The following is a 23,787-nucleotide window of genomic DNA, read 5'->3' on the forward strand; positions in this document are numbered from 1 at the left end:
GGCGGCGAGGCAGCTGTCTGACCGCAGCATCTGCTCCTCCAATCGTTAATTTAAACAAATGTCGGGACAACAAATCCCTGGTTCTAAATCGAGTTTCTCCTCTAATCGGCGTTCGAGGGAAGGGGCGGAGGGGGCTATAATTGGGACTCTTCGATGTTATCACAGTAAAAACCAAGTAAGTATATGGATCTGCACATGTGAGTTACTCTCTTTGCAGCCTATTTAAACAACCCGAACCTACCGTGAGGATATGCGAGCAGGTTCTGAAAAGCTGGAGTTACTACATTAGACGCTTATTAAGTAGTTTTGTAATAGCAGCACATAGTCATGATTCTGAGAAACAATCTGAACAAGTTCAGATATCTATGCTAGTTCCTGCCCCATCATCAGAATGCGCGACAAGATTATTCTCTTCATAACTCGCTTTGACAGACGTCTGGGCCTGGGCCTGGGCCTGGGTCCGGGCCTGGACATGTCCGGCAACTTTCCTTTTTAGCGCTACGTGATTTAATGAACTGTTGATTTGGCAAATGCGCGATCCGGCTACGGCTCCGTCTGCTGCATATATTTACAGGCGTCAAATACGAGTGCGACGGGCAGGGCAGTGACTCCACCTCCAGCTCCAGCTCCAGCACATATTTGACTTTTGTTCTGTGCGTTTCAAACAGTTTTCCAATGCCTGCGACAGGATGAGGCGCGGGGGCTTTAAACGTGAACGCCGCGCCATTGGGGATCCCGAGCAGTGGCGGAATCGCAAAATTATTTAACATGTAAATCAAGGAAGAGGCAAAAGCGAAAAATCTAACAGAGCTCAGTGCGAAACTTTTTTAATTTCAAAGCAAATAGCGAAGCGGGGAATGGTGAATGGGGGGGGGGGGGGGGGGGGGATGGTATGGGAAGAGCGGGTCAGTTGTGTATGGTGGCAGTAGTCGGTGGGGGGTGGGCGAGATGCTGTTGCAGATTATGAGGCGGCAAAAGCAAAATCGCGATGATTATAGTCACGTACTTGCGCCACCGCCTCTCTATCCAAATCCAACCAACTTTCCAGCGACGAGTTGTAATTACATATGTGTATGTGTGCATGACGTGCATGTGTGTGTTAGCATGGAGTTGGCATCTGCATCAGTGTGCGTGCGTGTGTGTGTGTGTGTGTGTAGGTTGGCAAATATTGACGCTCAACTTTTATTTACGCACACAAATGTTCAAGTTTCCAACAAAAGATAAATATGAAGTATTCTAAATCGTTGCCATGCCGGGCTCGTCCTGCGCCCGGGCTCTCCGCGCACTCTGTGCCATTTACTCATTTAACTGACAGTTAAAATTACAAACGCTTATCATGTACCAGAATCATATCATACGGAATAATTTATTATGCCCAACGCTTAATGTAATTCCCGAGCAGCGAAATTTTCGCTTCACATGCCAAGCGACGAAAGTGCGGATGAGTCTGATGGAAGATGGGGCTTGGCGAGGAGCCCTGGGTTCGGGGTTCAGGGTTCGGGTTTCGTGGGGATAAGGGATGTCGGATGGGGCGGGCCACGGGGCATGAGGCATGGAGGTTGCAGATTGGGGCAGCCGGGGACCGGCAATTGAGGGGAGTACTGGCTTCGCTGGTTAACTGACTGGTTTTGTCTTTGAGATAGATGGGATAAAGTGCGCAACATACAAATGAATATGTGCGCACTCACACTTGCCCTCAAACACCCACACACTACCGTACATACACCCCATGGACACACACTCGCATTCAAACACACACACATGTATGTTAGTACATATGTATATGTACATAGTTTTATTTGCTCAGCTTGCCTTCGTTCATTTGAAATGCTCGCGTAATAGACATCCTGGATAAGGATAAGTATAAGGGTGTGAGTGTCGAATGACTGTGTATGTGTGTGCGTGTGTGTGTGCGCTGGTTTATGCTCTGCACCCCGAGGTTAATTAAGATTTTGCCATGCATTTGTTTGAGCAAATGGTGTTTGTGCTTGAAGAAGTGCGGATCCCGGTACCCGTGCCCGGATCCGGACCCGAACCCGGACCCGGACCCGGACCCGAACCCGGACCCGGACCCGGACCCATCCGAGTCAGCGAAATGAAAAAGTTTTATTAGTTGTAATCCCTAATTAAATTAAAATTGTTCGTTGTAATTAAATGCGGGCCAAACGCGTGATATATGATGAATGTTGAATGAGATTATTAGAAGCTTTTAGCCTGTCTAAGCGAGTGGCAGATACATTAATCATTTGCGCGACCCCACGTTTTACCAAAGGTGAAGGATTTTTGCCCCATTCATGGCCAAAAACTAAGTTTATGTGATAAGTGGATAATTAGTAAGTGGATTAATTAGTATACAGATGTCTCGAGATATCAACCTGTGCGTGAGGTATAATTATATGAAACTCAGGATGGTATCTCGTTTTCAACCATTCATCCTTGGTATTTTGCAAACCCATTAATAATAGACTATTTTGAGTTATTTGACAAACTGATTCGGTATATTTAATTTTTCGATCTATTGTCGAACATCAGGAGGCTCAGGAAGGTGCAAGTCGGATGAAGCTTCCCAGCGGAATCATCCTGCAGTCTACATATAACCATAGATTACGTGGCTACACACACTTGATACATATGTAAATCTAGTAGTATGTATCTCTGATCAGTCCAAATTTGATATTGGCCATAAAAATATCTTTATGGGAAGACTATATTGAATAGATCTTTTTATGTATATTGCATTTTCATTTAATTGATTCATTACGTTCCTGCTAGTTTCATTAATGTTCTGAAATATTTTCATTCCGCTTTGGGGCATAAATAATTTGTGATTAATTCAATTTAGCAGGCAGTGTGTCTTGTCATTCAGTGGAAACTATAATCAATGGATAATAAATGGCTGGTTCTCTGCAGTTCTGGGACTATGAATCACTATATATGAATCCTAGAGATCATTATAACACTGGCAATCGAGTGTAAACGCCCACTACCAGAGCATTACCACGAACATAGGGATCCAGTTGGACCAGCTGGAGAGGCTCAAGATGGTATTTCTTGAGCAGCTCCATCTCGGCTATGAGGGCCATCTTCGTGGGCGCCTTGTCGTAGATGCTCTCCGCATACAGGAAGATGGCAAAGTGTCCGTTTGGCTTCAGAAAATGCCGGGCATTCAGCATGAGTATACGAGCCTGCTCTGCTTGCTGCAGGTTACAGATGATCACATCGATTTTGTCGGTGAGCTGCTTGTAGTACTTGTACGGTGCTGAGGGGTCCTCGAGGATGGGCACAACGTTTGGACGGCGCTCGGACAATGCTGAGAGAGGTCGTACCGCCCAGGGTCCGGGCTCCACGGCATACACCACTCCAGTCTTATCGATGATGTCAGAGATGTGGGAGACGGTCCGCCCAAGCCCAGCCCCAAGATACAGCACCTTCGAGCCACTCTTCAGGTATAAATCCTCCACTCCGCTCATGATGGCGGCGGCCAGATTGGATTGGAAGGGGGACCAGGTGCGAAACTCGCACCGCAGTCCACGGAAATCCGCCCTGAACCGATGCTCCTCGTAGTCCTGTTCGGGCTCTGAGGCATCTCCAGTGGCCTTGTTCCGAGTAAGCAGCTGAACGGAATCGTCCTTGTTACGTGCCAGAAATATTCCATGGTAGCGATGCTGCTCTACGACGATGTTACGAATCTTTGCGACGGACTGAGCCTGCGTCTCGATCTTGGTTAGGAGCGGCTTATCTCCGGTTTCTGCATCTTTAACTGGAGACCCCACTGCGGGCGCGGCAGCCTTTGAGGACTTTGGGGCCTTTTCGGGGACGCGGTTACCATCGCCCCGTTTCCCGCCCTTTGGGTGTTTCTTAGAGTGCTTTTTAGGCATTGAACAACTCCAAGTAAAAATGTAACTTGGTTCTTACAATCTAAAGTCAATGCTGTCTAGAGTTGTTTATAAAGAATTAAACAAAGCACGGTTGATTTCTCTGATATGACAGTAAGCTCTGGGTAATTGCTGGAATTCAAACAATAATGACTCAGTAATGCAGTAAAGAACTCCGTAATGCAATGTATGATACGGATGATAATATCAAAGACACCCATTTTAAAGCACTGCGCAAGAGGATCACGTATCAGGATCAGAACTAGATTTATAACTTTATAAAATACTAGGGGCTAAGACCCTGCGCGGACTTTGAATATAAATATCTCAACCAAATCCCGTCTCAGTTGCTTAGGCAACAAAAAAATACCCTTTACATGTTTTTGAATAAAATATGGGGCGACGAGGACTCGAAATAATTAGAGATAAATGCTAGAAAAAATCAATTAAACATTGTATTTAAATTATTAATTCTGTTTGCAATGTCTGAAGACTTTGACCAATGAATTTTTTTAGATATTTATAGCCGAGCAACAGTTTTCATTATTTAGATTAATTTCCAAAGAGCAATCTCAGGCAGCACTCAAGAGTAATCAATAATATTTTTCCTTTTTGAATGTATAGTTTTAAGCTTATTTAATGCATTTAATATATTTATTAATGTATTCTTTGAATTCATATATACAATTTGTATATTAGTCGTACGAATAATTTATTATTATTTTATTATTATGGTGATATTATTTCAAGCGCTGGGAATAATATGTATGTATAGCTCGCTCTCTCCTGAAGAAGAGAAGGGCCGTTGGGATCCAGTCGATTCGCCATGTAAATGTATCCGCAAATGCTGCACATAATTTAACAAAGTGAATTGTACCGCAGCATCAGTGGCAGCAGCACCAACAGCAGCATCACCAGCAACAACATCTGTGGCAGTGGCAATAATAATAGCTCGGGAACAACAACAACAGAACAGAAACATTTCGACTTCATTTTGTTGTGGTTTTCTTTTGTACATAAAACTTTTTCGGGCACTACAATTTTTAATGCCCTCTCTGACATTGCCCCGACCTGAGAGTATGAGAGTAGGCGGGGGTCGGGAGGAGAAGGGTTCGGGACTGGGGCTGGCCGTGGAGTACAAGCAAATGAAACTCAAGTGCATGTAGCCTGGGCCTGGCCAAGTGGCACAGAAAAACGAACAGTGAAAAAATGTAGCAGCCGAAAACAAAGGAAAAACGAAACAAAAATAATAAGCCAGCAATGGAATAAAACAGGAAAAGAAAAGCAAAGCAACGAAAGAAAACAATAATAATACACAAGGGAGGCTGTGGCATGGGGCGTGGGGCGTGGGGCAAACTCAAATTTTTAATAAACTTGCCGCGGCTCCTGGGCTTTTTTGGTTGCCGCTGCATACTTTTGGGCGCAGCGACAATCGCGGCCATTGTGGCAGCCTACAGTCCCCTCATTGTTGCTCTTGCCTCTCTTATTTACGAGTATTTGCCTAGGAATGTGGCAAGCGGCTACGTCTAGGGGCGGCTTGCCAAGTGGCTGCCTATAGAGGCATCCCCATCCCCATCCCCATCCCCATCGCAGCCACAGCCACAGCTCCAGTCCATCCGCATAATGAGGCACCCAGCCAGACGACGGCAGTTCATGAAAAATCAAGAGCCAAGAACTTTTAGCTGCTCCTGCCTGGCTCCTGCCACTGCCACTGCCCCACGCAACAAAACTTTTGCTCAATGTAAATTTGGCCTGATCATGTTTGAAGTTTATCCGCGAGTGGGGCTGTGGGAGGCGGGTTCTGTGACCACCTACACCACACGTCTGATGCAACTCCATTAACCCGCTGGGTCCCGAGATGACACTCATATGCCAGACCATCAAACACTGAGGGAAAATAGCAACCTCAAGAAATATCTCCAGCAGGGGTTCCGAAAACTGTATAATGGTGTTTTCCCATGTGATCAAATTAAGTTAATAGATTTAACTGACATTGCCACAACCTGAGAGTAGAAGAGTAGGCGGGGGTCGGGTGGGAAAGGGTTCAAATATTCCCGAATCCTTCTTATAGCTAGCATAGCGACAGTAGCCTGAAAACTATTTATTTTGAATGTTCCAGGTAAATCAGATTGCAATGGAATAACAATCGGTAATATTGAAGTCTTTTATCATACATTCCCATTTATTTGAAAGTCTCCTTAAGCTGAATACATGTCCCTCTTGTGGATTCGTGGAGGATTTTCTGTTCGATTCGTTTCTTGTTCTTAGAACAATCAAGTTTCTGCCAGTGTACCCCAAGCCAGAAACGCTTAGTCTCAGCAGCCGAGAAGATTCTATCCCAGCGCGGCCAGGCCAGCACGTGCTGGGGAAAGCTGCCCCGGCAAAGGCACAAGGGGGGGAATGCATTTTTAACATACCCGCGCGCATTTTCCGCAAATGGCAACAAACGGCGCCAAGTTTAGCAGCTGCGCGGCCTTCGGGCGCTGTAAAATGCAAAATCCAAATGCTCTGGCCACTCTGCCCCTGCCCCTGGCCCTGCCATGGCTGGCTTTTGGCATTACATTTTTAGCATATTTGTTGTAGTCCAAACACGTGACAAGTGTGGCTGTGTGTGCGAGTGCCATTAGTTCCTTGGTCATGCCCAGGCCACGGCAAACTCACGTGCCATGTTCGGATATGCAGGTTTGGCCCAACAAAAATGATAAAAAATGTGCAACTTTACCGCAAAGGCGACAACAACGGGAATAGATGGCGCCTGGCAGAAGGGAAATGGCTGCGGTCATATATTTGCCATTGCATCGCCATACTTTTGTCCACATTTTAATCAATTTTTCAGGCTTTTAAGTGTGCAACATGCGAGGGTCTCCCCAGTGGCATGCCACTGCATGCACAGCCCCATTAATAACCAAACTCTACCTGAATGATATACATACTTGTTATGGGTTCTTTGTTCTGATTATATTTTGAGGTTCTTAACTCGCCTTTATGTAATGCACATTTTAGAATAATCGACAGTCGATCTGCATACTTTTAGAGGGCCTCCAGCAGATACTCAGAATACTCTGCCTACTTCTGAATTCTGCAATGATGCATTAGGTCTTTTTTAGACTTCAAATAAGCTGCAACCTCCGTAAACCAACTTCATTCTAGCTTCCATTTTAGAGCAACATCGCAATCGCCATAGTTTGCGATCTCACCTCTGGGGTCATGGCCGTGGCCTAGGGCAAATCCCTCGGGAAGGCAGTGTTTTTCAGGCCACAATGCCAGAAATTAAATAAATATGCTCGAATATTTGCAGTTTATAGCGATGTAAGTTGCGGGAAAAGTGTGCAAAATATTTTTGATAAATACTTGAATATTAAATCGGCTTAATGCGAGGGCCTGGCCGTGGTGGGGGCACCGTCACCTTGTGGACTCGTTGAGCTCATTAAGCCCATAAGCTTTATTGATTTTTAACAAGCCCGAAATGGCTGCGCCGTCAATTTACAAAAATTAATTATTGCCAGCCGAGCAGAGAGGAAAATGCATTTGAATTGATTTGAGTTGATTTTAATATCCTGTTTAAACTTTATCAGCAAAATTAAATTATCTGAGTCGAAAGCATGTAACCCATTAAGGATAAATCGGTGGCAGGAGTGTCTATGACATCATTATGGATTTGAAATATTGCTTTCGTGAACCCGCCAGAAGCATCGGAGCGACAGTGCCACAACAAACCACAGCACAACATTAACATCAGCCTGGCTGTCAGAAGCAAGTCGGGTACAGGACTTGGCTGTCCCTCCGAGCATTCGTATGGCCTTGCCACGCGCAGCATCTGCGACTCTGTGAGTGACTGATAACTGCAGCCGTTTCCCACTGGAAACCCTTGCCCTGCCTGCCCCCGAGCCCGTTCCCGGGCCCAGGCCGAGTACAACAAATGAAATCGATAAGAAACTAAGCGGCTTGCCGCTTGCCAGCGGAATTCCATTTCTTTTCCGCTGCAGCTTAAGCGATGCATTTTCCCGTCCAAAAGAGACAGACATGTGGCTAATAGGATTTCAGCGCCGCAAGAGGGAGGAGTCGCGGTTTTCTGGTTATTTTTCAATTGTCTACTTGGATGCACAAGGCCGCCGCCCGTTAATGCTGCAGTTGAACCTGCCACGCGCTAAGAAGCTAAGGTCGAAGCTTAAATGAAGGGATTTAGCCAGGCTGAACAAGGGCACAAACTTCGAAACACTGCATATAAACAGGTGAGGTCGGAAAACGTTGGTAACATTTCAATCGAAACGATATCGAAGTCAAAATTAAGCCATGATGCACGTAAATTGAGTAATTGAGTAAACCTCCGGCTATATAAAGTATTTCCATTTGGAATCGAGCCCTGCTATGCCATTACTTTGTTGTGCTTTACATGGAGCAATTTTAATCAAAGCCACAACCATTTAACATAACATAACCATAAAATACTGCTTCGTTACAGCATCCATATTCTAACATGCTCTGTTCGCTGTTATTGGTTAAAACAGTCTGTTAATAACTCTCCACTCTGTTAACTTAACAGCTGTAAACGGCAACAGTAGCTACAAAGGCTACAAAGCGACAAAGAAATAGAGCAAAGAGAGGACTAGCAGCAGAAGGCGCGCCCAGGACATTCGGCAGCTTTGGGGATGAACGAGCGGAAACGAAGCTGCTCCAGCAGCCTCAGCGAGACGGCGGCACTCCGCCGGCAATGGTCTGCCAACCATGTCCACGGCATCAAAGAGTTGCCACTCTACGCAGCGGCGCGGTGCAGAGCGGTACGAAGCGGAGCGGCTCGGTTCGGTTTTCTAAGCGACAACGAAAAAAGCGTCAAACCGGTCCACCAAAACCAAATGGCAGTTAAATAAAGCTATAAACTCATAGAGCTGTATGATCGTACAAGTATGTCCGATAATGTGTGTGTGTGCGAATGTATTTGTTGGTGTGTGTTTGTGAAATTATGCATTTATGCAAATGGAGCCATTGAAAAACAGCAACAGCGCCAGCAACCACAAGCAGAGCCAGAGTCAGAGCCAACTGACTGTTGCTGATGCACAAAACTCATAAATATTTCAAGAGCCAGCAGAACCGTGTGACATACTCTGTGTAGGTTTTAGATGTGTGTGTCTGTGTGTATGTGTGTGTGTGTGTGTGTTTGTGTGGGAGGGAGGGTGCACGAGAGTGTGTGTCATTTAAGCCAGTCAATGAAATGTTTGTTAATTATGTATGTGTATACATTACATTGCCATTAAGTAATTAACTCGGCTCCAAGCAGAGCTGTTTAAGTCTCTCACACGGTGTATGCGTGTGTATCTGTGTGTCCCTGTTTGTGCGCTCCATTTCTGTGTACTGCTGAACGAGTGTGTTTCTGCGAGTGTGTGCTTGACATTGTCTCCTTTGATTGGAAACATGTTGCGTATACGCCATGTTAACGTACAACAAATTGAGAGCAAATTGATAAGCCCAACAAAGGAAAGGGCAAATGCAATTGCTGGTGCAACTGGCACTCAAATTGGCAGTAGAAGTGGAAATGCCAATTGAAGCCACTCTGAACATGTCGATATTGCCATTAATTTGATATTTTCATTATAATTGCAAGACGAGAGACTCGAGAGATTAGAGCGCCTGCAGGCCTGTGCAGGAAGTCAGAGCAAAACAATTGTCAGAGAATTCAAATTGGAAAACTGTCATTGCGACATTCGACAGCCTCTCCGACAGAGTAGATTGTTGTCAGGCTGTAACTGAAATGTGAAAAGGCTATTCTGCATTTGATTTGATTTCGTTTTGTTATCTGTCTTGCAAGGCATTTTTCGGATTCATGTGCATGCGCATGTGTGTGGTCGCTCTGGGTGTTCTGGGAAATGCATTTGAATTGCAAATCATATTGCTGTCTAAATATTTTTATTGTCGTCCCAAAGCAGACTTGGCTCGATTTCTCTGACAGACACACATTCCATGGCTCAAATGATGATGCCGAAACTGCACTCAAATTATTCAATTAGCAGTTGGCCAAACTCTCTTCGCATATGGCACGGAACAACGGCTCGGAACAAGGCAATTTGGCCAAACTTTATATCTGACATTGACACTCCAACGAGTTGATTTGTTGCTGGCCAAATTGGTCTCGACTATGGTGATTGATATGGTTGGCATACTCGTATTAGAAAACGCTGAGCAACGAACAATCAACTTTGTTTGTATAACCTTTTTATAGATTCGTAAATGTACACTCATTTCACTAAAATATTTCATAGACATACATGCCAAAATAAACGTTTATGATACATAGGTAGGTATTTGTTTTTCCTGTTTCATTAGTTTCATATTCTGCTTCATTATTTGTAAAGGGTTTTCTCCTCTGCTCACACTCCTTCCTTGTTGGAGTCCCGTCTTTTGTAAGCGATCTCTGACTGAGGTGTAAGTCAAAGTTGGAATAATACAGTACTAAACGATTTTGCCTTAAACAAATAAATTGTTTTTAAGTTAATTTCAGACAATATTTACTCAATATTTCAATATTTTTAGCTATCATGTACAATATTTGTATTCTGTTCAGTACACAAAGAATGCGTTCAGAGCTAAATTCCTTAAACAAAGGCCAAGTTAGATTACATTTATTGAAACTTACATTCACATCGATTTGAACTTGGCCAAATAATCAAATATTTAACCCATTCACTTGTGTTTATTCCTTCCTTCCGTCCGTTCGTCTGGGCTTCCTTCCTTCCCCGCCCTAGCCCTGAATCGTAAATTATTCAGGCTCGAGCGAAATTAAATGGATATTTTTAGGAGCAAACATCCGCTTGTGCCCCATCCCACTTCCATTTCCATGGATCGTCTGTCTGCTCCGTTATTAAAAATAAAATGCCGTTCCGCAGCAAAAGTTTTCCACGGTAATTTTAATAAACGCGTCAATGAAACCAAAACAATGACGACAGCATCAGCAACAGCAACAGCAACAATAACAGCCACATTAACAAGGGGCAACCTCCGCAAGGAGGGGGCGGGGCACGGGGATATGGGCGCACAAAAAAGAAGCCACAATTTGATTAGAGCATTAAAGGACTTTGTGCCACAAAGCCCGAATCGCCCTGACCTCGGACTCAGACTCGGATGTGTCTGGGACTCAGCCTGAACCTGAGACTGGACCTGGGCCTGGGCCTGGATCACAAAGTGGGGCAGGGCAGCCATGGGGAGTTTTTGGCTTCTGGCTGAGGCAGACAAAGTTGTAGCAACACCAACAAAAGCACTGTCTGCACAATTTTTGTATTTTTTCCGCTTTTGTAGATTGTTGTTCTTGTTGCTGCTGTTCGACCATGGGAAATTTTGGAAACTGTCAACGTTTAAATAACGCTGACAATGACAATAAACAAATGCAGTGGCCAAACAGAATGGAGCCAGCAAAAAATAGAAGAAGGAAGTTTAATAAAAAAGCAAAACTGAAACTTTTTAAAAGTCAGACACGTGCGGCAGCAAGAAAGAGAGAGAGATATAGAATGTGTGTAAGAGAGAGAGAGAGCCAGCGGAGATGAATGTTCTTTGGACTTTGACGCCAAAAAAGTTTTCAAATTTAATAACCTTAAAACAAAAAGCAAAAAAAACACGAGTTCTTCCTTCTTTTTGTAACAAGGATTCTCCATTTATTTTTCTAGCTCATTGGCCGCTGAACTGTCAATGGCATTTATCGATATCGGAACTATATGTATGTAGATATACGGCCGCCTGTGTAATCATGAGCGACGCGTAGGGCGAAAAGTTGGCTTCAAAAAGTTTGTACTAATAGAAAATATGGCCGGCCATTGAGTGTGGCCAAAGAGCAAAGTTTCTGGCTGGATTCTCCGCCCCATTCCCATTCCTCGGGGCCAGGACGAACGGCCTGAGAGCAACAAGGAATTTAAAAGGCGACCACCACAATGGACTATGGCCGGTGGCTGCTGCAGCTGAGCGTCCACATGCTCCTGGGTAAGTCCAAGTTAAAGCCGCAGCCAGACCAAGCTCCCAGCCCAGCCCCTAGTCTGGGACGGGACAGGCCGGGGCTGGAGCTGGTCCGAGCCAAGCCGGTTATAATAATGAAAATATTTGAAACTTTTCATTTTATTGCCTTTTGCTTTTAATCCTTTCACAAGCCGTACCAAACCTTTTTTACGACACAGTCCACGATGTCGGCAACTTTGTGGCTGCACACCAACACTCGCTCACACACACACACACACACCAGCACGATGGAAAGTCATTTAGGCATTTCCGTTTCCGCTCGTCGCCATTGTGCATTTGGCCGCCGTGTGACTCGAACTTGGAGCTCAACTGAAACTCGAAATTAGCATAGCAATAAATGTGTTTGTCTGGGTGTCGCCGCCTCCGACCCGACCCGACTCGACCCGCCACGACCCAGAACCAACCTGATCTGACCCGACCCGACCCGACCCGACCTTAACCACATCAATTTATGTTAATTTTATGCCACCGAAATTGTTTTTTAAATACACTTTTAATTATGGCCCAATGAAGGGAAAGAAACGAGCTGAATTCCGCATCGCAAATAAAAATAATAATTTCAATTAGCTTTTATGCGTCTGCCGCAGATAAGCCAAGTGTTTTTTCTCCCCTGTCCTTCGCCTGTCCTTGACTTGGAGTAGAGTTGTCTGTCCTGCCTCTGGCTGTCCCACACTGCGGATGAGCGATATTTGAGGATGAGACATTCGGAGGAAATAGATTTTATTGAACTCATTCGCTTTGCGTAAATTACATGGGTAATTGAGAATTTACATATAATTCCAGCTGAAATGATAGGCAAGAGAAGGGAACAAAATTATTATGCAAAACGAGAAAATGAATGCAGAAAATGGAAATTGAAAGGGGCTTTCATCTGCTTGAATATTGTGATAAAACTGTGCTCTTTTGAGCTGGTTAAAAATATATTATATTTTTTATTGATTCTTTTTCCCATTAAATTTTCCATTTATGGAACTCATTATCTATGCAAACCAATTTCATTACCAAGGAAATGTGTCAACAAACGATGCACAAAATGTCCACAGTTTTCGCTTTTTATGCCATGCATTGTTTGAGGAGAGAATTCTCCACTGGCAAGGACAAGGACAAATGCCCCGACAGTCAACAAATTTGCATAAACCAAACATAAATGCGACAATTCCATTGCGGAGTACGCCTTAAAGGATTTGCCCCACACACACACACACACACACACACACCCCAGTATGAAGAGCAGGAAAACTGTGAAAATATAAGTGTGTCTCGCTATATTTTATTTGCACTTTTCTTAAATTTATAGACGCTCTGAAAATTCAGTGCAAACACAGACGGGGACTGGGACTGGGGGTGGGGGTGGAGGCTGAGGCCATTGCCTGCTATAAAGAAAATAAATATTTGCGGGGCAGGCACTCGCTCACCCGCTTCGAGAGCCATAAAGTTTATTTAAACAAATTGCCGATTTTACAAGTGTCTTCAATTTTAGTAAGTGTGCGTTATGAGCCGGCTCCCAGGCTCCCAGGCTCCCCGGCGTAAACGAAACGATGTCTCCGCCTTGTTTGCACACACAAATTACACTTGAACGGAGGATGCAAAGTACCTCCCGGGGAAACTATAAGAGTTTCGACTGTCATGGGCCAGAACTGACACTAATATGATGCCAGGCAGCGGCAGACAATACCGACAAATCCTCTTGCCAAATCCAAGCCGCAAGTCGAACTCGAAGTCAAAGTCGAAGTCAGAGCCAAATCAACTTTAAACTTTCACGCGTTTGCGTAGCTCCGCTCCCGATTTAGCTCCCGATTCAGGTCTTCCGATCCGGCTTCGGCTGCATACCAAATGGGATTTGAACAAAAAACCAACCAGAAACAACAAAAGCTCCGCATCAGCTAAGGAATCTCAGCATAGTAGTTGTCCGGGCAAAGGCAACGGCAACGGCAACGGAGCCATGCTTTTTGCTGCCCCACTTGCCCTGCTCATGTTGCTCGTTTAGATGCTCGATTTTTTGTTGCCTCTGCTGCTGCCGCTGCTGCTGCTTCCGCTTCTGGCTGAGATTAGCATCTTTATTTGTGTTTGTTTGCCGCAGCGCATCCAACGCAACTTGCCCCCGACCAAACTAAAACAAACTCCAATCCCAGCCACGCCCTCCCCTGCCCAAACCAAACCGAAGCGAACCCAATCCAAACAAACCCTGCCATGGACTTGAAGTCTCCTACTTGTCGTTGTCGTTGTCGTTCTCGTTGGCCCCGCATTTGTATGCAAATTATAGACGCCTGGCCTGGTCTCCTTGTTCCCACCTTCCCACAGCTGCTTTCATATTCCTTCTCCAGTGGGCCAGTGCAGATTTGTCTGTTCGAGCGTTTATCGTCGGCGGCAAATGTTTAAAGCGGATTTGAGCTGAAGCCCCATAGTATGGGCAAAAATAATGTTGTCCCGCTTATGGCCAACGGAAAAGGCGGGCATAAATAGGAGGATGCTGTTCCGAAAGGCATCTTTGCTCGTAGATAGTGGCACATTCCAAGCAGATGGTAAGCACCCTCAGAGCTGAAGCTGATTAAAAATCCAGGGTCATTTCTTGGGCAGAGATCTTTATATCACGAAACTTAGAAGTCAATGTCCTACAGCTAATGCAGACTCTTTCTACAAAGAATACACGCAACAAATCATTGGCTTCTTTGCCAACTGGGATCTATTGTAATCTCCTTGACTCAAACACACTATATCTCATCACACATTTCTATACGAAGGGAATCTGTTAGGCTTCGATCGAAGAAATTAGAGACGCTCTGTGAGAAGCAAACGATCGTTGATTCTGGATTTGAGTTGGGGGATCCCTCTGAATCTTCTCACGAGTATAGCTCTGAAAAGCTATTCCTTTTTGCTCCTTGACTTTCATTAGAAATGGCAAAGATATCGGCTTTGGTTGAGCGGGTTCGAGGGGGTTTCCAGACCGCAAGCGAACAGCTGCGCCAGAGTCAGACGAGCAAGACGAAACGTGCAGGCAGACACAGACAGAGAGACACTGGGATAGGGAGAGAGAAAGAGAAAGAGAGAAACTACAGCCGCCACAACAAATTGATGTGTTGCCGTAGCTGTCTCTGTCTCTGTCTCTGGTTCTGGTTCTGTCCCTGCGTCTAAGTCAGTCTCTGTTCCAGACTACGTCCGTGTCTCTGTCTCCGTCTACGTCTCCGCCTACGTCTACGTCTCCGGTTCTGGTTGTTAGGCAGCAAAGTTCACTCAAGTGCGTTGATTGCCGTGCAAAAAGTTTCGTTTGTCTGTATTTGATGTACTTATTTTTATTATTTACATATACACGCAAAGACACGGCATTTGTTTGCATAGGTACACACCGACATACACTCGAACGAGAGCCGCAGCCGAGCCCAGGACGTGCCTTTGGCCGCGCAGGTGAAGTTTTCCTTTTGCTTTTCCTCTGCTGGAGAACTGCTGGAAAGCCTGTCATTAAGCTGCGGTTGCCGCTGCCATTTGCAAATGTGTTTTCCATTGTCGTCCTTGTTGCTGCTGTTGCTGTTGCTTTCGTTGTTCGTCTAGTGCTTTGACATGCTTCAAAGGACTCATGTCAGGATCAGAATCGAAATCAGGCTGCAATCGCTGCGACCGCTAGGCACTTTTGTCTGTTTGTCTATGGAAAGTTTTAGCAAGTTTCGTCTGCTCCTCTGCCCCTGCATCTCACAAATCCCGATGTTCTGCAATCAAACAGCGCTCTGGATAGGGACAGGGATAGCCAACAATTCGAAAAGGTTGTTGGCAGTGGTAGTGGTAGTGGTAGCGGCAGTGTCGAAAAACGAAAATAAATACTCGACTAAGCTGCCTTTGGCAATCGCAACTTTTGACATCCTTGCAAGTTATTTCAACTGTAAACGGCGACAAATTAAATTCACGAGTGTTGCAGTTGCAGTTGCAGTTGCCACTGCGTCAACTGTTGCTGCCTCTGTTGCTGTTACCTAATGCGATTTGGTGAAATTATGCACAAGTTGTCGGTTGCCGGCTGTCGGCTGTCGGCATCCACTTGCTTTCGTCTCCGGGATTGCTTGCTTATCATGCGGGACTGGGCTCCTGCAATGCAGTTGCAACTTCAACTGCAACAAGCCTTTGCCCGGATTATGGAAATTTCCACCAGCAACTTCTTCCAGGAAAAACGCGAAGGGCCTTCGGAGCAATAGGAGGCAGGAAAAACACCTAACCGCTACCACAGCAGCAGCAGCAGCAACAGCAGAACCCATTGCAGCTAATGATATTAACCATTTTTTCCGGCATTTCCTTTTTTCTCTCGCTCTGTCTGTTTGCACTTAAGAACGTTCCGCAAATTGTAAAAACCAGCTCGCGGTTTGTCCTTTTTCTTCTTGCTGCTCTGCCGGCTGCTGCTTTTGTTGGTGGCACCGTTTAGCTGGTTTTTGTTGCATCTGTCGTTGCCCCAGACTCTGCCCGTCTCAGCCTTAGAGCTGAGCATTTCTACAAGTTCATTCAATTAGGAGTTGTGCGTCGCTTTCCATTGTTCTCAGTTCCCTGTTTGTCTGTCTGTTTTCTCTGACTACTTTAATATTTAACATTTTCTTCTTGTGCTGCTGATGAGATTAAAATGTACCATTCCAAATAATTACTAATTTACGACCATGAATGAGGAAAAGATAACATAATTATTAGATCTTTACTTTTGTTTAAAGAACTAGTTAGAGATTTAATCTCTATAGTATATCTCTTTGGAGTATATGTATACTCTTGTCTGATTTTATAGACAACAATCAAAGTAAGCACTCTCAGACTCCGATCAAAGCTTACACAATACCCGCCCCCTCCCATTTTGCTTTTCCTTTTGCTGGTTTTAAAAAAATATACATACATACCAAATTATATATCTTTTTATTGCTCGGCAATCTCTGACATGCCATCGAGACCGGGTGCTGCTCGGCTCGGACTGGCTTAATGCCTCAATTTAAAGCAGACGAATGCAAAACATTTTCCATTTTCCATTTTCGTTTTCGGTTTTCTGATTTTTTGATTTTCTGATTTACTTTTTGTATACGTATACGTGTATTCCATATTTTTATGGCACTTCTCATCATTTTATCTGACGTTTTTCATCTCGTTGCATGGCACTAACCTTCTCTGCTCCTCTCTGCTCTGCTCTGCTCTGCTCTCCTCGGCCCCGCTCTGCCACCGTCTGGGTCCATGCTCTGCTGCTCTGCTGCTCTGCTGCTCGGTTGCTGGCGTGCGGCAGTTGTGCGACGCATTCAGTGTCTACGTGTGACTGACATCAATGTGCCACAAATTGTTGATTTTCGTGATAACGTGACATTATCCTGCAGCTATGACATAAGTGGTCACACGTTAAATTCGGTTAAGTGGTACAAAAACGGAAAGGAGTTTTTTAGGTAAGTACGCAGCAGCATCAAAATGGCATATTTGGGCATTGGGGCATTGGGGCGTTGGGGCGTTGTGTGTGCAGACGTGCTCTGGCCTATGCATGTGTTACAAATACAGTGCGTTATAGAACTATAGCAGCATAGGTTAAATAATGCAATATTTTTATCAAATATTTTAAGCATATTCTTAGAAGGGATTTATTTAATGGATTTATTCAAAGATTTTAATGATAATTAGTTCTTAGTTCGTTAACATACTTTTTTACATTTACTTTTTATATATCATTAATTTGTTGCCTTAATGTTTTCCCACACAATTATTGTAATCCCTGCCAATATTTTTCAATTGTTGAACAGTGAAAAGTATAGCTATTAAATATTTAGTAATCGTTAAAGTGTGTTTATTAACTCAAATCAAATGATTGACAAATATGAAACACGGTAATGTAAAATGAGAGCCACAAATTATACCAATTTTAAAACATTTACATAGTACGTGTAATTTAAATTACTAATTAATGAATTATTATCATAAATTTTAGTAAAATATGCAGTTGACAATTGAGAAATGTAGTCCGTTATTATTACAAGCAAACATGTTGAGGCCAACAATAAGTTTCATTCAATTTTTGTTGCTAAAATGTTGTATTTTTTACATACGTCGTATAGTTTTTTGACGCACTGTTTTGGCCATAATTTATGATATTTATTCCAGGGCGCAGCTGTCAGATGCATGTGGCATCCGTGCCACAATCAGGGGTTTGCCTCAGAATGCTTTTGCATGGGGGTGTGCGAGTATACCCACATATATTGTACGAGTACGCATATTCCACACAAATATGTTCATTGTCTGGCACTGCGGCAGACTTTCTTGCTCCATTAATTATTAAATAAATTAATTTGTGTTGGCAAATTAATTTAAATGTTTGGTCACCTCCTCCTCCTCGTCAGCTCCTCATCCTAGGCGGCATGTGCTTGCGCAGACCTACCTCTTGAGCCCTTCCCCACTCACAGCATTTATTATTTATGCACACATCGTTTGCAGCGAGACAAACAACAAATTAATTGGCCAAAAGACCCAACCTGGCCAGATATTTTGTCCGAGCAGGCCAAATATGATGATTAAATGGTCATTCGACCTCAAGTCGGCCACAACAAGTGGCAAGCCGTCATTATTCTCTCTCTTTGAATGCCTCTTCGCCAGTGGGGAGGCACATGCCTCATGCACATGTCTGGGGCAGAGTAATGAAAAATCTCAAGTGGGTGCTTCGCGTTTTGCTTAATTAAAAATGAGCAGCTCCCTGATATCCGCCCTCACATACTTGCAGCACAACTGTATGGGTATAGGGACAAAACGGAGAACACACAGATACAGATACAGATGCAGATGCAGATACTGATATACAGATGGAGGAAGCGAAGGAAAGCGGAACAGTTAGCAAGCGCCAGGGGGCTAAGGTTAGGACGAGGGCGGGAGAAAGTTTTAATTAGACAGCAGCACGTAAAAGTCAACTGAAGGCAAATTGCAATTCCACTTGCACTCGCCAGCCAAATGCAAATTAAAGCAAACAGTGCCAGAAGAGCTACCAACAAAGAGCAGCAAAAGTTCGCAGAGAAACTTAAATATTTGTTCAAACTTTTGGCCACTTTTTTGTGGAATTACTTGTCAATGAAAATTATTAAGAATATTGCGAACGGAAAAACTGTTCGAAAGTATTTCCTATCATTAAAATTTGTTTTTTAATCTTACCCTTAATGACCCCATTTATTTTGTAATGAAATTTCGGAGAAAACGCTCATGTATTTTTCACATGCCTTTTTAGAACGAAAAAATGATTTCAATAGCCCGGAATAGAATCCGAAATCAAAGAAAAAAATTTGAAAACAACGTGAAACATTTCTGTGGAACTTGGGATACTTTTGCCATGAATTTGTGAGCAATTTCAAGTGAAAAAATATTCAAGTGATTTTCAGTTGAATCAAACATGGAAAAAATGTTTCCAAAAATTTGTTGGCTTTGTTTGATTTAGTGCTGGTTGGGAGTATATAAAGCAAACGTCTCTCTAGCCCCCAGCCAGATTTGGCCTTGGCCAGTTATTCCCTTTGCAGAAGGTTTTCCCCAGTAAAATTAATGTAATGTATATTTTGGTTTTTTACTTTATTCCCAAAGAAAGAATCTGTCCATTCGCCTCTGTCCCCTCACACAAATCCCCTTGTAACGAGGCGCTTTTGGCACAGGGAATGGGGCTGGGACAGGCACTGGGACAGCGGCTGCCGTTTATATTGCTTATCAAATTTGTTGATTTGCTGCCGCAGTTACCGCCTAAGCCGCAAATAATGCGCAACCAGCACCCGGCCCGTCCACTGCCCCATCCCCTGTCGTGGCTATTAACAAGTAGCACACAAAGGCGACTTATCAACACTACAGCAGCGCACAAAAGTAGGCAACGCTTTTTCTCAATGCTTGGGGTGCTTTTATTTATATGCCCCAAGGCGTGTTGGAGACCCACTTGATAGCTCTGTGCTTGCCTCAGTGTGTGTGCTTTAGTGTTGGACAAGTTTTCCACTTGAACACTTTTTGTTGTGGATTTCTCTTTTTACATGTTTTGAGGCATTTGTGGGATTAATGAGCATCAATCCACAATACAAAACAAATTAAAGGGATGCCCATGCCCATGCCCATGTCCATTTCCACATCAGACCCACATTGGCAATCAGTTAAGGTTGAGTGCATGTAAGCCACTTGTCGGGGCGAGGGATAGGGCTGGAGGGAAGGGAAGAGAAGAGAAGGGGAAAAAGAAACGATTCTCTCCATTTCCTGGCCAGTTTTCGTTGATGGCTTTGAAAGCTTTTAACCCAAGCCTACGACACACATCTGCAGATTATCAGTGGGCCTTGGTTGAGGCAGGGGAGGCAGGGGAAACGGACTTGCTGCAATTTGCGGCCACTTTGCTACTCTGCTAGAACATCTTCCTTCCTCGCTCACTCTTCATATCTTCTCCCTTGTAGATACTCGCCACTTACGCCACCCACATATATACCATTCGCGGTGGACGGTGTGCAGCTGATCGATGACGGCAACGAATGCAATGAATCCTCGTGTCGCGTGGAGCTTAATTTATTGGGCATCAAATCGTCCGGAGTCTACAGGTGCGAAGTGTCCGGCGATGCGCCCCACTTCCAGTTAACTGCACGCGATGCCAACATGAGCGTAGAGGGTAAGTGGAAGTTGATTCGAGGATTCCAGCACTTGCTGACTAATGAAATGCTGTTTCAATTGTTAGTCTTAAATTAAGGACTGACTCACCTACATACGAGGACGAGGACGAGTACGAGTACGAGTACGTGGGAGTGTATGATGTAAATATTTTACGCCGCAGGCTTACTCTTCGTTACCATTACCTCGTTGCCATTCCCATTCCCATTCCGGGCACACGTTCAGGGCTGCCACTGCCACTACAGGCACTGCCTTTGCTCTGCATTGCATAAGCAGAGTAAAATGTGTAATTTCCGTGATATTTTAATAGTAAACAACACGGGAAGAAAACTGCAAGGAACATGCAGAGCAGGGGCCGTTTGCATATATGACGAGCTGGCAAAGTGGCTGCCACTGCGGGGGGAGTGCACACGCACAGGATAAGCTGCAAGGCAACCAGGCAGCCAGGCAGGCAGGCAGGCAGGCAGGCAGGATGTGCTCGCGAAAGGAACAGCGAGCGTTCATAAAATGTAACCAAGAGATGCATGTGATTCGCATCCGCACAGCGAGCATACTCCCACTCAGATACACGCCCGCCTCGACATGGACACGGACACAGCGCACAGGAACCTACGGCTCCTTCCACTGCTCGTGTGTGTGTGTCTGTGCGGCTCTGTGATTTACGGCAGCACTTTATGCTTAAAAAGGATATCGCTAAAATGAAAAGCTCCGCCACTGCCACCGCCTCCGCCTCCTGCCGGCTCTGGCTCCTCATCAGGCGACTCCGCCAGGGCCCACCCGCCTGGCTCACTTCTGCTACTGCTACTGCTCCTGCTCCTGTCCCTGCCCCTGCTGCATGTGCGTGTTGCCTTCCTCTCTGTTCTGCTTTATTTTATTCTCGCTTTTACTTTTCCCTCGCACAACCTCGTGGAACAACCCACAGCCATACACAAACATGCAGGATGCTTCTCTGCATGTGTTTTATGATCATCTATTTTTCCGCTGATATAGAATAAATATCTTGTAGATGGGGGGCAGCAGAGCACTGCCTCTGTGTTGCTCCCGCGTCTGCTTCAGGCTCTGCTGCTCCACTGTTGCTAAAATATTTTTAAAAATTTATCAAAAGCAAATAGAGAAGTTTCGCAACACAAACACAGCCAAACAGCGAGAACAAGAACGACGGCAGCAACAAAGGTGCGCCATTTGCATGTGTAATGTGCGTTTAAAATTAGCTAAGGAAATAACTGCGATGCAGTCAGCCAGAGAAGAAATCATCTGTCCTCCATTCACTCTGTGCGATGGGAATACGTTTACTTAAAGTTGTAGCTGAAGTAATGGATCTTTTGCGACTAGATTGAAGAGGCACTTTCCTGAATACATAACCAGACTGAAGAGCTACTTATGCAACATCTAAATATTGAATATCCATATGTTGGTTCATGCTCCTCCTTTTCCTTTCAATTCGAACATGAACCTGATAACAACGCCTTGAAATCCTCACCTCACTCCTAACCCTGCATCGTTTAAGCTTTTCTCCCTTCCCAATGAAATATCTGGAATAAATAAAACTAAAATCGCAAAGCCTTCTCTTTCATTTTGTGCCACTTCAGTAGTTCGAAATCCCCTACCTTTGCCTCTGCCCCTTACCGTTGAGAAAATCCATTTTTGAAAAGCACAGATCCCATAACCCCCTTGCTGTCGAAAAATCTCCAATCCTTTTCACAAGGTTAGCTCTTGAAAGGAGAAAACAAGAGCTATGCTTGTCAGTCGCAAAGGTTTGGATAGCTTCAGTTTCGGGAAACAATAAGTAGGCCAAGGATACCATAAGCATATCAGACTTCTTAGATGATTTAGAGGGCATTACACTCTTCACAAGATTTATATTATTTAATATTAATATATAAATGTTCTCCCTTGCAGCTCTTCCTCAGAACAATCCCCTTATCAGCAGCTTTCACTCCATGTACCGCTTCGACGACTTTGTTCAGGTGAATTGCAGTACGGACTTCTCCAGCCTATTCACGCGGATCGCATGGTACATCAATGGAGTGAAGGTATGGACCACTCATCCATCTATGATTACATATGCTTTAACCAAGTCTGTTTCTTCAAAATTAAATAGGTTTCGCTGGTGGATCTCCTGCCCAGCATTGAGACCACGATTGCCGCCCACGATTACAATCTGCGGCGCATCGTGTCCCAGCTGAACTTCTACGCCAACGAGCCGCGCTTCCACCAGGCACAGCTGCAACAGCTGATGCTGCAGCGTCAGCAACAGCCGCAGCAGAAGCGCACCATCTCCCCGGCCCGCCTCGGCCTCGAGCTGCGATGTGTGGCCGAGATCGACAGGTATCCGCAGCTGCAGCGAGAGGCGAGCATGTACGCGCAGCTCTTCCGGGATGACATCGACCTGAAGAACCAAAAGCTGATCAACTCGAGATCGGGTGGGTGGCCCTTCCAGTCCTCCTCCCCCTCTGTGGGCGACCTCTCTTAATGCACTCGACCGCAATTGCAGTGGCCGCTAATTAAAAATAAATATATTTTTAACGGACTGACATGCGGACAGACATATTTGGACAATTTTCAACACAAATTAATACAATTTCTCTCTCTCTCTCTCTCTCTGTCTCTTTCGCTCTGTGTTGCAGTTGCCACTCGTGGTGGACACAGCATACAATTGCAGCAGCTGCTGCTCCTGGTGATGGCGTCTGCGGCTGCAGCAACCGCAGCGCGACTCTTGACGCCACTGACATTTCAATATGGCGCACGGAAGTCGGCGCGCTACAAAATGGCGTCGACGAGTGCGTGTGCGTGTGCGAGTGCGAGTAGAATCCCCTGCTGGCCGTAGTGCGGAATGGACTTTCTGTTATTTTCCGGTTTTTGTTGCGTTTGTTTCAACCATTTTATAGCTCTAAGCAACTGAAATGCACGTGAGAATTTACAAAAAACAAAAGGCAAACCTATGTAATTTGTATGTATAATTGTAATAAATGTCACTGAGTAACAAAAAATAATTACATGAAGTGGGGAGACCTGTAACTTAAGCCAAGGCAAGCGAACCCTGTAAATAGCCTCTAAGTATGCAATGGTATTGTAAGAACAAACGAAACATCATCAATAAACATGCAACCAAACAAATGATTTCGTCTGTTTTTTTGTAAGCACATTTCCAGGCACGCCCACGATTTCCACACGCCCGCCCATGCATCCTTTCAGACAACCGCAAAAGTGCTGTTAAATATGTTGTTGGGTTCCAATTTTTTCGGATTGTTTTTTCTTTTGTTGTTTCATTTGAATTTCGTATATTTTTTTGTTTGGAGTGAGTACATGCCTCTCGTGCCTC

General features: G+C 44.6%; 2 protein-coding genes across 2 annotated transcripts; one reads left to right on the forward strand and one right to left on the reverse strand.

Moving 5' to 3' along the window:
* Positions 1-2,703: 2,703 nt before the first annotated feature.
* LOC6587412 (rRNA 2'-O-methyltransferase fibrillarin) lies at positions 2,704-3,878 on the reverse strand. The gene has a single exon (XM_002013830.2). It carries the CDS (start codon positions 3,876-3,878, stop codon positions 2,952-2,954), a length of 927 nt encoding a protein of 308 aa, XP_002013866.1. The 3' UTR covers positions 2,704-2,951.
* A 4,777-nt stretch (positions 3,879-8,655) lies between these two features.
* On the forward strand, positions 8,656-23,568 carry LOC6587421. The gene is made up of 7 exons (XM_026994682.1): positions 8,656-8,777; positions 11,528-11,837; positions 17,104-17,257; positions 20,258-20,466; positions 22,365-22,498; positions 22,567-22,888; positions 23,093-23,568. Exons 2-7 carry the CDS (start codon positions 11,789-11,791, stop codon positions 23,290-23,292), a joined length of 1,068 nt encoding a protein of 355 aa, XP_026850483.1. The 5' UTR covers positions 8,656-8,777; positions 11,528-11,788; the 3' UTR covers positions 23,293-23,568.
* The last annotated feature ends 219 nt before the right edge of the window (positions 23,569-23,787 follow it).

This window comes from Drosophila persimilis, unplaced genomic scaffold, assembly GCF_003286085.1.
Source record: "Drosophila persimilis strain 14011-0111.01,24,50 unplaced genomic scaffold, DperRS2 tig00000000-arrow-pilon, whole genome shotgun sequence".
Taxonomy (NCBI): domain Eukaryota; kingdom Metazoa; phylum Arthropoda; class Insecta; order Diptera; family Drosophilidae; genus Drosophila; species Drosophila persimilis.

Coding starts and splice junctions, on each gene's coding strand:
- LOC6587421 (XM_026994682.1), top strand. CDS start 11,789: ATGGACTATGGCCGGTGGCTGCTGCAGCTGAGCGTCCACATGCTCCTG. Junction 22,499..22,566: donor GGTACATCAATGGAGTGAAG/GTATGGACCACT, acceptor AAAATTAAATAG/GTTTCGCTGGTGGATCTCCT. Junction 22,889..23,092: donor GCTGATCAACTCGAGATCGG/GTGGGTGGCCCT, acceptor TCTGTGTTGCAG/TTGCCACTCGTGGTGGACAC.
- LOC6587412 (XM_002013830.2), bottom strand. CDS start 3,878: ATGCCTAAAAAGCACTCTAAGAAACACCCAAAGGGCGGGAAACGGGGC.